We start from the raw sequence: 12038 nt of genomic DNA, 5'->3' as shown, positions 1-12038 counted from the left end.
TCGGGAAGGGTTGAGGGGCCGGGGGGATTTGGCTGGGGGGTGACCCCGGTGTCTCGGAGCGGGGTGACGCCGCTGTCCGGCAGCATCCCGCGCCCCTCTCCCCGCCGGGTGCACCCCACCGTCCCGGCTCCACTTTGGCCCCTTTATCTGCTGCGTGCTCCTCTTTGGTGGGTCCCTGTGCAGGGCTGGGAAGGCGGCCCAGTGCCGCCAGGAGGAGGAGGAGGAGGGGTGGGGAGAGGCCATGCCGGAGCTTTGCCAGATGTGGGAAAGGAGAGAAGGGGGGACGCTTTCGCTGCTGCTTCCCGCCGCGTCGGGGACCCCCCCCTTCCCTGTCCTACAGCCGCCACGCTCGTGGCCGGGATGGAGCCCTTCGCTTCGGCCAAGCGAACCAGCCTCGGGGCGAGCATCCCCGGGCCAGCGCCTTCCCCCGTGCCGGGGTGGGTGGGTGGGTGGAGAGCCGGGTGTCGATGGTTTTCCCCCCGCAGCGCTCCCCGCTCTCGCCTCCCTCCACCCCCCGCATTGTTCCCGGCCCGGCGGGCGGGAGGAGGAGCAGGGCCAAGGGCCAGCATGCGGTAGGCGCCCGTGCCGCCGAGGCAGGCAGGAAGGCAGGCAGGAAGGCAGGCGCTTGGGAGCGTGCCGCTGGCTGGAGCCGCCTGTCATGTTGGTCGAGCTGCTCTTCCAGGCTGCCTGTGTGTCCCTGTTCCTCCCGGGCGGCCAGGGCAGGGTGTACCCGGGGAGGAAGAAGCCGGCCAGCTTTGCCGTAGAGAGGTAGCCGGGTTTCCCTCTTTTTTTTTTTTTTTTCCTTCTCTCTCTCCCAGCTACACCTGGGGACGGCGGCGTGCCATGCCGTGCCGAGCTCCGGCCATCCGCCCCCTCGGCTGCCTTCGGGGCTCCGGCTGCGCCTCCCATCCCAGCCGGAGGGGCTGGCACCCCGCGCCTCCCTCCCTCTGCCCGGGGGTGGCCGGGACCAGGGGAGCGGGAGTCCCGCTCCCTGCATCCATGTCCCGCTCCCCGTGTCCGTGTCTTGCTCCCCGTGTCCTTTTGGGGGACGTTTCCCCCCGGTACCGTGTGCTGGGGTGTTTGGGCTAGCTAGGGCATGGTCCTCTCCCTCTGTCCCACCTTGTTTTGGGGTCACACTGCACCCCAGTGCCTGCCTTCCGCTGGATCCATGCCGTCGTCTGCCACCAGGATGGGGTGGCCGTGGGCACGTCGTGACGGCTCCCGTGTGTCCCCATGTCCCCGGGGCGGAGGGCTCCCCGCCGGCTGGAGGAGCTCCCCCAGGACCTTTGCTCTCTGCCCTGGGGGCTCGGGGCAGGGTGGCCTCAGCCTCTCGTCCGTCGCGCAGGCGCCGCGTGGGGCCCCACGTCTGCTTCTCGGGCTTCGGCAGCGGATGTTGCCCCGGGTGGATGCTGTCTCCGGGCAGCGGGCAGTGCACCCTGCGTGAGTACGGGCCCTGGGGACGCGGAGGCGGGTGGGGGTCCCTGCCCTCCTGACGGCCACTTTGTCCCCGCTCCCCGCAGCACTCTGCTCCTTCGGCTGCGGCAGCGGCTTGTGCATCGCCCCCAACCTCTGCTCGTGCCCGGATGGCGAGCAGGGCATCACCTGCCCAGGTACTCACCCGCTCCCGCTCGTGCCGAAAGCCGGGACCGCTGGGCTTTCCTGGCAGAGCACGTTGCTCCTTGTCACCTCTCCCTGCAGCATCCCCCGGCATGGTCCCCGTCCCAGGGCTAGGGGTGCTCCCAGGACAGGGTGCAGACCTTGGGGGATGCAGAGAGCGGGTGCCACAGCACAGGGCTGGGGTGGGAGGGGGGGTGGGCGCTGGGGTGGCATCGGTGCCCTGCGGAGCCCCCCCGTCCGTGTTTCAGAGCCGCCGGGGATGTGCGGGGAGTACGGCTGCGACCTCTCCTGTAACCACGGTGGGTGCCAGGAGGTGGCCCGCGTCTGCCCCCTCGGCTTCTCCATGGTGGAGACGGCCAATGGCGTCCGCTGCACCGGTGAGCTGAGATGGAGAGGTCCCGGTGGGACTGCGGGGTCCCGGCAGCGGTGGTCCCCCATCTCCAGCTCTCCCCTCTCGCCCCCAGACATCGATGAGTGCCTGAGCGCTGCCTGCGAGGGTCTCTGCGTCAACACCGAGGGCGGCTTCGTCTGCGAGTGCGGCCCCGGCATGCAGCTCTCCGCCGACCGCCACAGCTGCCAGGGTGCTGGGGGGCCGGGGGACTGGGTGGGGGGCAAGCGGGGGCCAGCCGGGGCTGCTGACCCCCAGCCTCTGCCCCCCAGATACGGACGAGTGCCTGGCCACGCCGTGCCAGCACCGCTGCAAGAACAGCATCGGCAGCTACCGCTGCTCCTGCCGGCCCGGCTACCACCTCCACGGGAACCGGCACTCCTGCGTGGGTGAGCGCCGCGCGCCGGCCCCCTCTTCCCTCTCCGTGCCACCAAGCCCAGGGGACAGAGGCGGCTGTTGAGCCACCTTGTCCTCGTCCTTGCGTGGGCCATGCTGGAGGGGACAGCTCGGCGCACCAGGCTCGCTCCTGAGCTGTTTCCCGGGGTGGAAGCACCTCCTGCCCCGGCACTGACGAGTCCTCTTGTCCCCCAGATGTCAACGAATGCCGGCGGCCGGGAGAGCGCCGAGCCTGCCAGCACGCCTGCCACAACACGCCGGGCAGCTACCTCTGCTCCTGCCGCCCCGGGTACCGGCTCAGCGGCGACAGGGTCTCCTGTGAAGGTATCCGTCTCCTTCTCCGGGCCGGGGCAGGGGAGCGGAGCGGGATGCCCCCGGCTCCCTGCCTGCCCCAAGTGACGTCTCTTCCTTCCTTCCTAGGCTACCCCAAATCCATCCTTGCCCCGTCACCCATCCTGCAGTCCCTGCAGCATCCACCCACCCTCGTCCTGCTCCCTCCCGGCTCTGGGGGACCCCTTCTGGTCCCCAGGGGCTCCCCCTCATCCCACCTCCCTGCTGCAGCTCCTGGTACCCAACTCCCTTCCTCCTCTCCCGCCCCGGCGTCCCTGGCCACCGAGCCATCCCCGCGTGCCGTGGGAGCCCCCGGTACCTCCGCTCCATCGGCCCCTCGCTGTTGGTACCGGGGGGCCCCCCGGGAGCCCGGTGCCCGCTGGACAGAGCCGGGGTGCCGGAGCTGCACCTGCCAGGTAAGCACCCCATCTTCCCCACGCCGCTCCCTGCCGTACCAGCCCGATACTGGGCTGAGCCGGATTGTGCCCTTGCAGGGGGGACGAGTGGTCTGCGAGGCCGTGAGCTGCCCCGTGGCTTGCTCCCACCCGCTGCCCGCCCCGGCCGGGGGCTGCTGCCCCAGCTGCGCAGGTGAGCCCTGGTCCCCCCGGCCCCGCTGCCCGGGGCGGCCCCCCCTGACCCGCCTGCCTTGCAGGCTGCCTGCACGAGGGGGTGGCCCGGGCCGAGGGCGACGTCTTCTCCCCATCCGACTGGAATTGCACCATCTGCGTCTGCTTGGTGAGCCCGCATCATCCCGGGGTGGGATGGGGATGGGAGCATCCTCCTGCATCCCTGGGGATGCACCTCTGGGGTGATGGAGTGGGATGGGATTGGGGATGGGAGCATCCTCCTGCATCCCTGGGGATGCACCTCTGGGGTGATGGAGTGGGATGGGATGGGGATCGGAGCATCCTCCTGCATCCCTGGGGATGCACCTCTGGGGTGATGGAGTGGGATGGGATTGGGGATGGGAGCATCCTCCTGCATCCCTGGGGATGCACCTCTGGGGTGATGGAGTGGGATGGGATGGGGATCGGAGCATCCTCCTGCATCCCTGGGGATGCACCTCTGGGGTGATGGAGTTGGATGGGATGGGGATGGGAGCATCCTCCTGCATCCCTGGGGATGCACCTCTGGGGTGATGGAGTGGGATGCGCTGGGGCGGATGATGCCCCCCATGGTGGGGATGGGGCTCATCACCGCTCGGCCACCTCGTGACAGCCCCGCGCTCTCCTCCGCAGGCTGGTAACGTCTCCTGCATCTCCCCCGAGTGCCCCCCGGGCTCCTGCCCCAGCGCCTCGCCGGCTGACTGCTGCTCCTGCCAGCCAGGTGGGTCCCCCGCGACCCCCAGCCCCTGGGGCGTGCAGGGCAGGGGGAGCCCAGGGCTCTGCTGGGGATGGGAGTTCACTCCCTGACCCCAACCCCGGCCCCGCTGCCGCTCTCATCCCCAGCAAAGTGCAGTTTTCGGGGTCGCACGTACGCACATGGCGCCCGCTTCAGCCTGGATGGGGACGACTGCACCACCTGCGTCTGCCGGGTAGGTCCTGGGGGGCTGGGGGGGTCCCCAGGGATGCTCCAGGGCTTCCCCGCGCCGTCCTGCTGGGGGGATCCAGCCTTTGCTCGGGGCTGAGGCAGGATGGGTGGGCACTGGGCTGGGTCTGGCTGTGGAGCCAGCGGGTGACGTGTCCCCGTGTCCCCAGGGCGGCGAGGTGGAGTGCTCCTTTGCCCCCTGCCCCGTGCTGGACTGCCCACAGCACCAGCGGCACCTGGGCCCCGGGCAGTGCTGCTTCACCTGCCGGGACCCCCCGGCCCCCGCCGGTGAGCCCATGCTGGGGGGCACCTGGGGACGGGCAGGGCGGGATGGGGGGGATGGGAGGGGGGGACAGTGAGGATGGGATGCAGGGGACGTCTGGGGATGAGCAGGGCGGGATGTGGGGGGACGCTGGGGATGGGGAGGGTGGGATGTGGGGAATAGCTGGGCACAGGGAGGGTGGGATGTAGGGGACAGCTGGGGACAAGGAGGACGGGATGTAGGGGACAGCTGGGGATGGGGAGGGCAGGGGAAAGTGGGGGAGCTGGGTGTGGGGGTGCACGGGGACCGGCAGGGTATTTGGGGGGCTGCACAACCATGGGGGTTGGAGGTGGGGAGTGGGCACAGGATGGGAATTGCACCCGTGTCCAGCAGTGCACACACAGGCCCGAGGGTGCATCGGGAGGGTGACGGGCTGGGGGTGCCCCTGTCCCCCTGTGTCCCCCCCAAGGTTGCTTCGTGGATGACAACGGGGTGGAGTTTCCCATCGGACAGATCTGGTCTCCGGGCGATCCCTGTGAGTTATGCATCTGCCAGGTGAATGAGAACCTGCTCTGCTTCACTCCTCCTACCTGCCCCTGCCCCGGCGCACGGCTCCTGTCCCCCTCCTTCCCTTGGGATGCCGGGCTGCTCGTGGCCGTGGTCCCCAGCAGCTCCCCGCCTTCACGGACCTTAAACCCCACGGTTTTGGGCAGCCCAAGGTCTCTGTCAAGTGCTTCTCCCTTGCAGGCAGACGGCTCGGTGAGCTGCAAGCGGACGGACTGCGTGGAGACCTGTCCCTACCCCATCCGCATCCCCGGGCAGTGCTGCCCCGACTGCTCGGCAGGTGATGGGGGTGGTGGGTGCTTGTTGGAGGGGCGCTGGCTCCGCTCCATCCCCTTCTGCATCCCCTTCTGCATCCCCTGCCTGCAATCCTGGGCAGGACCAGACCCAGCAAGCCTGGGTTTAAGCAGAGAGGTCTCCCGGGTGTCCCTGAGCCACCTGGGGACCCCAAGCGTCCCTCTCCTCCCCGCAGGCTGCACCTACATGGGAAGGATCTTCTACAACAACGAGACCTTCCCCTCCATCCTGGACCCCTGCCTCAGCTGCATCTGCCTGGTGAGGGCTGCGCCGGGGACCACAAGATGTTTTTGGCTCCTGCCCCATGGGCTGAGCCCCAGTTTTTTCCTCCATTGCAGGAAAAAGCTCCCGGGCGTTTCGGGGCTGCCCCCTTTTCCCCAGCCCACCCCGGCTCGTGCTAACGCCCGGCCCTCGCGCGTCTCTCCCGTCTCTCGCAGCTGGGCTCGGTGGCCTGTTCGCCCGTGGACTGTGCCATCTTCTGCACCTACCCCTTCCACCCCGAGGGCGAGTGCTGCCCCGTCTGTAACGGTAGGAGCCGGGGAGGTGGCGGGGGGAAGCAGGGGACCCCCGTCTCCCCACCCGGTGAACCCCCCGCCACATGCTGAGCGCGGCCTCGCTCCCTGCAGACTGCAACTACCAGGGTAGGAAGGTGGTGAACGGCCAGACCTTCACCCCCGAGGGACAGCCCTGCACCCGCTGTACCTGCCAGGTGAGCAGGGTGCCCGTGCCCATGCCCCTGGGGTGCCCATGCCGGTGGCAGAGGGGACGGGGATGGCTGACCCCCACCTTCGCCCCTCGCTGCCAGCTCGGGGAGGTGAGCTGCGAGAAGAGGCTGTGTCCCCGCTCCTGCGCAGAGCCCGCCGCGCTGCCCGCTGCCTGCTGCCCGCCCTGCCAAGGTAACGGGGACGCCCGGGCTCCGGGGTGCCGGCGGCAGGGTCTGGTTTGGGACCCCCCTGCCCTGTAGGATGCAGCCGTGCTGCGGCACCCCGGGGCGGTTGGGTGCCCCCCGTGTGGGCTGGGGGGTCCCGGGGGAGAGGTGGGTGCTAACCAAAAGCATCTCTCCGTTAGCCACGGATGTCCGGCTCCCGCTGCAGAGCAGCGACCCGTCCCCGTCCCTGTCCCCAACCCATGAGGACTCGCCCGCTGGCACCCCGCATCCCCCCGCATCAACCCGCTCCCCCCGTCACCGCCTGGCCCAGCTCCTGCTCCCCAACACAGCTCCCCTCGGCCCCGCTCCGGGGGGTGCGGGAGCCGGGGACCCCCCTCCGACCACGCTGAGCCCCCCCGGGCACCCATCAACAGCCGCTCTGCCCCCCGACACCCCCTCTGACGCCGCAGCCCCCCCAGCTCCCACAGGCAGCCCCAGCTTGAGCGCCGAGGCTCAGGGACCCCCCGGGGACACGGACCCCTCTGCCGTGCCACCAGCCAGCGGGGAGAGCCCCGGCGGGCACGTGGCTCCCTAGGGCCCAGGTGCCACGCGTGCCTGGCGCGGCGTGAGCAGGAGGAGGATGAAGAGGAGGAGGATGAAGGAGAGGAGGAGGAGGAGGGGGTCTGCAGGACCAGCAGGCCTGGCCCAACAGGCCCCCCGGGGTGGTGGGTGGCTGGGGAGGGGGTGCCAAGCAGACAGGGTGGGCAACAGCATCCCCGCTTCCAGGGGTGCATCCCCGCTTCCATGGGTGCATCCCCGCTCCCATGGGTGCACGGGCACTGCCTCTCTCTCAGGCAGAGGCATCTGCCCAGGGGTGCCGGGGTCCCCCAGCCCCTCACCGCCCCACTGAGGCAGGACCGTGGGGCAGGACCAGCCCCCCCAGCCCTCTGGGTGCAGGATGAGGGGCTGGGAGCGGCTCCTGGCCGGGCTGGGGTGCCCCGCGCCAGCCCCCAACCGTGCCACGCACCCCTGGGGTGGGCACTGCCCTCCGGCTCCTGGCGTGGGGAGGGGGCGAGCTGCCCTCCCTGCCACCAATAAAGTCACCCTGGTATTTATGCCCCGTCCCCCTGCTCCTGCTTGCACCCGCTGGCACGCTGAACCCAGCCATGGGGCTTTCCCTCGGGGGGGTTTTGGGGTGAGTGGCCCCTCCTGGGATGAAGAGGGCAGTGCTGGAGGTCTTCATCCCACCCTGAGTGGGCTTTGGGGACAGGAGGGACAGGCTCTGCCCCTGCGGCAGGAGCGTGGCTGGGGACTTCATCGTGGCCGGCCGGGGCCTCTGCTGGCTGACCCTGAGGGAGCGGAGCGGGGGGAGAGGGGTTTCGGGGGGCTGGCACCAGATTTTGGCTGCTCCTGGTCATAACTTTCCAGGGGCTTGACCTGGGAAATGTTTGCAAGGTGCTGAGGCTGGTGCTGTCCCTGCGAAAGGGCTCCCAGAGCACGGCTCTACCCAGGGAGATGGTGAAAAGCCAGGTCCGTGGCTCCTGGGAGCTTCACGGGGGTTATCCAGGCGGTGTCCAGCAAGGAGAGATGGCGATTAGCGGCACAAAGCACCGCCAGCACCAGGATGGGACCCAGCGCCGCGGCAGGCACGGTCCCCCCAGCCCTCAACGATGGCATCGGATGCTGGCGGGGGCAGAGCTGCAGCCGTGCTCCCATCCTGGTCCCTTGGGGTCCCCCCTACTTTCCCCATCCCACCTGGCCACCGCCAGCCCCGCAGCCACAGCCACCTCACGGCGTGCCCCGTGGCGGCGTGGGGACGGAAAGCAGTGGCCCTTGGGCACCCACTTTTACGTGGGGCTGCGCGGAGGCATGCCCGAGCCCTGGGGTGGCACCCCGCCTGCCCACCCACCGGTGTCCATGCCCGGGGACGCGGTGGCAGCGCCGCGGCAGCCCTTCCCAGAGAGACACGGCACAGGGGTGCTTTTTCATGGCTTTATTCTGCCCAGCGGCCATGGCAGGAGGAGACAGGAGCGCTGGGCAAGGGGGGGACACCCAAGCGGGGTGTGCTGCCTGTCCCCGTCCCCAGCGCAGAAGTGCGCTCAGGGCAGCGGGGACAGCCCCACCATGTTGTTGGCCCTGTCGAAGATGACGTAGTACTCGCGGATGAAGACATCCCCCAGGATCCAGAGCTCGCCCGACTCGGTGGGGACGTTCATGCCTTCGAAGCCGAGGCTGCAGTACCCGTTGCTCTGCAGCCAAGGACACGGTGGATGGTGGTTACCAGCTGCCGGACCCCCCAAGCCCCCCCAGTCCTCTCCCCGGTGGGGTGCTCACCTGAATCACGTAGGCGCTGGGCGGCACGGGGAAGGCATTGCCGTTGATGTTGAAGACGACATTGGGCAGGCTGCTGATGGCATTGCAGCTGATCTGGGGGGGGACACGGTGGAAGGTGAGCATCAGCGGCCACCCCAAGAGGGACCACGTGCCCCAGGGAGCGATGGGGACCAGTGCACCATGGAGCAGCCCCGGGGTCCGGCTGGGCACCCCGCAGAGCCCCAAAGGTCCTCTGGGGCCTCACCTGGCCATTGGAGCCGGCACCGAGGGCGCTCAGGATTTTGCCGAGGGCTCGGTTGGGCATGGCCAGCAGCGAGGTGCCCGTGTCCACGATGGCCTGGCAGCCGGCGGAGCAGGCGACGATCTCCCCACCGACGGAGACGCTGGGGAGAGGGGTACGGGGTGAGCCTCCCGGGTGCGGGATGAGGGGCTGCACCACCCAAAACACTGGCTGGGGAGGAAGGGGAGCCATCAAGCCTGCGGGCTGTGCCAGGACTACCTCTCCATGGTGATCTGCCAGTAGGTTTCAGCAGAGAGGGGGATCCAGGTGATGCCGTTGGTGGTGTAGGAGTGGTCGATGCCGCCGAAGAGGACAAAGCTACCGCTCTGCTCGTTCCTGCAAGGGGGGAGGCATCAGGTGCGGGTCCCACCCCACCACCACCACCAGCCCACCGGCAGTGCCATCCCCCGGTGCCGATGCCAGGAGCAGTGAGCCATGTCCCCCAGGAGCCACGGGGCATCACGCCACCGGGGAACGGTGCCCGAGCCAGCCCCGGTGGGAGGGAAACGGGAGAAAAATCCTCGGCAAGGGCTGGGCAGCTCCGGTCAGGGCTTACTTGCTCAGGTAGACGGAGAAGAGGTCGCGGGACACGAGGCCTTCCGACATCATGTTGTCAAAGACAGGGGTGGCTCCGGAGGAGGCGATGCTGGGGTAAGCCAGCCCCAGGATGCCATCGAAGGGGGCGTAGTAGAAGAAATAGCCGGGCTCAGTCTCAGACAGCCCGAAGATCTGGTTGATGACATCGATGCCTGAAACCTGGTTGGGGAGATGGGGAGAGGGGCTTGGTTTGAGCGGGCAGCGCCCCAGTGTTCCCACTCCCGTGGGACTGGGGGGCCGGTGCGCTTTGCCTTACTCTGACGGTATCGTAGCCCAGGATGCCGGTCATGCTGCCAGTGCCGTAGGCGATGGAGAGGCTGTCGCTGGTGCTGACGAAGGTGGAGGAGTCCGCTGGGTTGAAGCGCTTGTGGTTGCCTGCGGGGACAGGAGGGAGACGGTCACGGTCCATCCTGTCCCTAGGGACCAAGGATGACCCTCCAGTGCCTCCCCCATCGCCCAATGTCCCTTGGGAGAGACAGGGCAGAGCCGTTCTCAGCTCGCAGCCCGCCCAGAGGGTCCCGGAGCCAGGCAGGGCAGGGGACTGGCCAAGCCTGGGGCTTCCATAGCCTTCACCCCTTGCCCAGCTGGCCATGGGGCTGCCAGACACCTACCGCAGGCCGGGCTGGAGCAGTACACCGAGGGCACCCACAGGTTGGAGGAGCCGGTGTCAAAGATAACGGTGAACTCCTGGCGTGGTGTACCGATGGAGATGGTGCCGTAGTACTCATTCTGTCAAAGCGGGATGGGTAAGGGGCTAGCAGGATGGGTAAGGGGCTAGTGGGTCAGGTAACGGGTTAGAGAGATGGGTAAGGGGCTAGTGGGTCAAATAAGGTGCTAACGGGATGGGCAAGGGGATAGTGGGTCAGGTAAGGAGCTAATGGGATGGGTAAGGGGCTTGTGGGTCAGGTAAGGAGCTAATGGGATGGGTAAGGGGCTTGTGGGTCAGGCAAGGGGTTAGGGGGACGGGTAAGGGGCTAGTGGGTCAGGTAAGGGGCTAACGGGATGGGTAAGGGGCTAGTGGGATGGATAAGGGGCTAGCAGGATGGATAATGGGATCATGGGATAGTGGGATGGGTAAGAGGATAGCAGGATGGATAATGGGCTAGTGGGATGGGTAAGGGGCTAGCAGGATGGGTATGGGGCTAGTGGGTCAGGTAAGGGGTTAGAGGGATAGGTAGGGAGCTAGCAGGTCAGGTAAGGGGCTAACAGGATGGGTAAGGGGCTAGTGGGTCAGGCAAGGGGTTAGGGAGACGAGTAAGGGGCTAGGGGGTCGGGTAAGGGATTAGAGGGATGGGTAAGGGGCTAGTGGATCGGGTAAGGGGTTAGGGGGACGGGTAAGGAGCTAGTGGGTCAGGTAAGGGGCTAGGGGGACGGGTAAGGGGCTAGTGGGTCAGGTAAGAGGCTAGGGTGATAGGTAAAAGGCCAGTGGCCCCGTGGGCTGCCCCGCTGGTGCCAGCCCCTCTGCCCCGCCGTGCTCACGTTCAGGTAGTTCTGCAGGGGCTCGACGGCGAAGCTGGTGGGGAAGTACTTGGCGGCCGGGTTGTAGGGGTGGTCCTTCAGGTAGCGCTCCAGCAAGCCGCGCTCCTGCAGGGCCTGCCGCAGGGACTTCGTCTTCCTCAGAGGGACCCTGGGGCGCAGGGGAGAGGGGAGCCGATCCGTCAGCGGGAGCTGGGCAGGGAAGTGCCTCGGGGGGCGGCGGGCTCCCCCGCCATGCGCTCGCCCTGCCCCTCGTCCCACGGCACCCCGACACCCCGCTGCTCACCTGTGGACGAGGCACTGGGCCAGGGCCACCAAGCCGAGGAGCAGGAGCAGCTTCATGGTGGTTACCAACAGGCGGTGATCAAGGCGAAGAGACACACCGAGTGTGCCACCGGCTCCAGCCCGGCTCCTTATATCCCGACCACGCTTGTTTGGCCAGCGTCCCCGATAAGAAAGGCAAACGGCTCGGGGGGGGAGTTATCACAATGACCTTAAGGGAGAAGAGGGGAATGTCAAGGTGAGGGCTCTCCATCTTCACTGGGGTCAAATGCCACGGTCGGGGCGCAGGGATGCTTGCAGAAGGCTGGGGCTGGGAGAGAAGCACCCTCCGGTTACTCTGCGTCCCGAAGGAGAGGCACTGGGGGGCAGGGGGGCTGGTGAGGGGGACACGGGGCTGGCTGTGGCCATTTCTGGGCATTTTCCCCCCCCCCCCCCGTTTGACTACCTGGGCATTATGCAAGCCGCTAGATAAAAGCACTTATTTTCCAGTTGGCTCTAGCTGGCCGGGGTAGCCACTGCCACCGCAGGGGCTGACATTTTCCCCAGCCCCAGGGGAGCTGCGGTACAAAGGGTCCTGGGGCTCCTCAGGACCATCCTTGCCCCACTGCTGGCCGTAACCCTGCGGCAGACACAGGGGTTTGCACATGGGCTCAACCAAACGCCAGCACCAGCGGCTTGGTAGCAACACCGGGGTAAATTTGCTTAATCTTACACCTACATCCAGCAGGCAAAGATGGTCGTTCCTCACCGGCTTTACCTGTTACGGATGCTGGCTCCTGTTAGCTCAACGCAGCGCGTCTCTGTCCGCCTGCCCCGGGGCTCT

The 12038-nt window shown here is 68.0% G+C and overlaps 2 protein-coding genes across 2 annotated transcripts; one reads left to right on the top strand and one right to left on the bottom strand.

The window, feature by feature from the left end:
• Positions 1-658: 658 nt before the first annotated feature.
• Positions 659-6841, top strand: VWCE (von Willebrand factor C and EGF domains; the record flags this gene model as incomplete). Its single annotated transcript, XM_082317535.1, has 20 exons — positions 659-768; positions 1346-1440; positions 1521-1610; positions 1866-1994; positions 2082-2198; positions 2278-2390; positions 2566-2725; positions 2822-3147; positions 3226-3319; positions 3384-3466; positions 3970-4057; positions 4180-4265; positions 4429-4546; positions 4990-5075; positions 5268-5364; positions 5554-5636; positions 5816-5906; positions 6005-6087; positions 6184-6274; positions 6447-6841. 20 exons carry the CDS (start codon positions 659-661, stop codon positions 6839-6841), a joined length of 2535 nt encoding a protein of 844 aa, XP_082173661.1.
• Positions 6842-8194: 1353 nt separating this feature from the next.
• On the bottom strand, positions 8195-11318 carry LOC309592868 (pepsin A-like). The gene is made up of 9 exons (XM_082316793.1): positions 11220-11318; positions 10937-11084; positions 10069-10186; positions 9714-9832; positions 9417-9616; positions 9080-9196; positions 8825-8963; positions 8581-8673; positions 8195-8495 (listed from the first exon to the last, which is right to left on the bottom strand). The coding sequence occupies exons 1-9, from the start codon at positions 11273-11275 to the stop codon at positions 8346-8348; spliced, it is 1140 nt and encodes a 379-aa protein (XP_082172919.1). The 5' UTR covers positions 11276-11318; the 3' UTR covers positions 8195-8345.
• Positions 11319-12038: the final 720 nt, after the last annotated feature.

Source organism: Platalea leucorodia (genome assembly GCF_965183815.1).
Source record: "Platalea leucorodia genome assembly, chromosome: 7".
In the NCBI taxonomy this organism is placed as follows: Eukaryota; Metazoa; Chordata; class Aves; order Pelecaniformes; family Threskiornithidae; genus Platalea; species Platalea leucorodia.
The sequence above is the reverse complement of the archived record's forward strand: the minus strand, read 5'-3'. Positions and strand labels throughout refer to the sequence as shown.

Coding starts and splice junctions, on each gene's coding strand:
- LOC309592868 (XM_082316793.1), bottom strand. CDS start 11,275: ATGAAGCTGCTCCTGCTCCTCGGCTTGGTGGCCCTGGCCCAGTGCCTC. Junction 9,833..10,068: donor CTGCTCCAGCCCGGCCTGCG/GTAGGTGTCTGG, acceptor CTGTCCCCGCAG/GCAACCACAAGCGCTTCAAC. Junction 8,496..8,580: donor CCAGCGCCTACGTGATTCAG/GTGAGCACCCCA, acceptor CCTTGGCTGCAG/AGCAACGGGTACTGCAGCCT.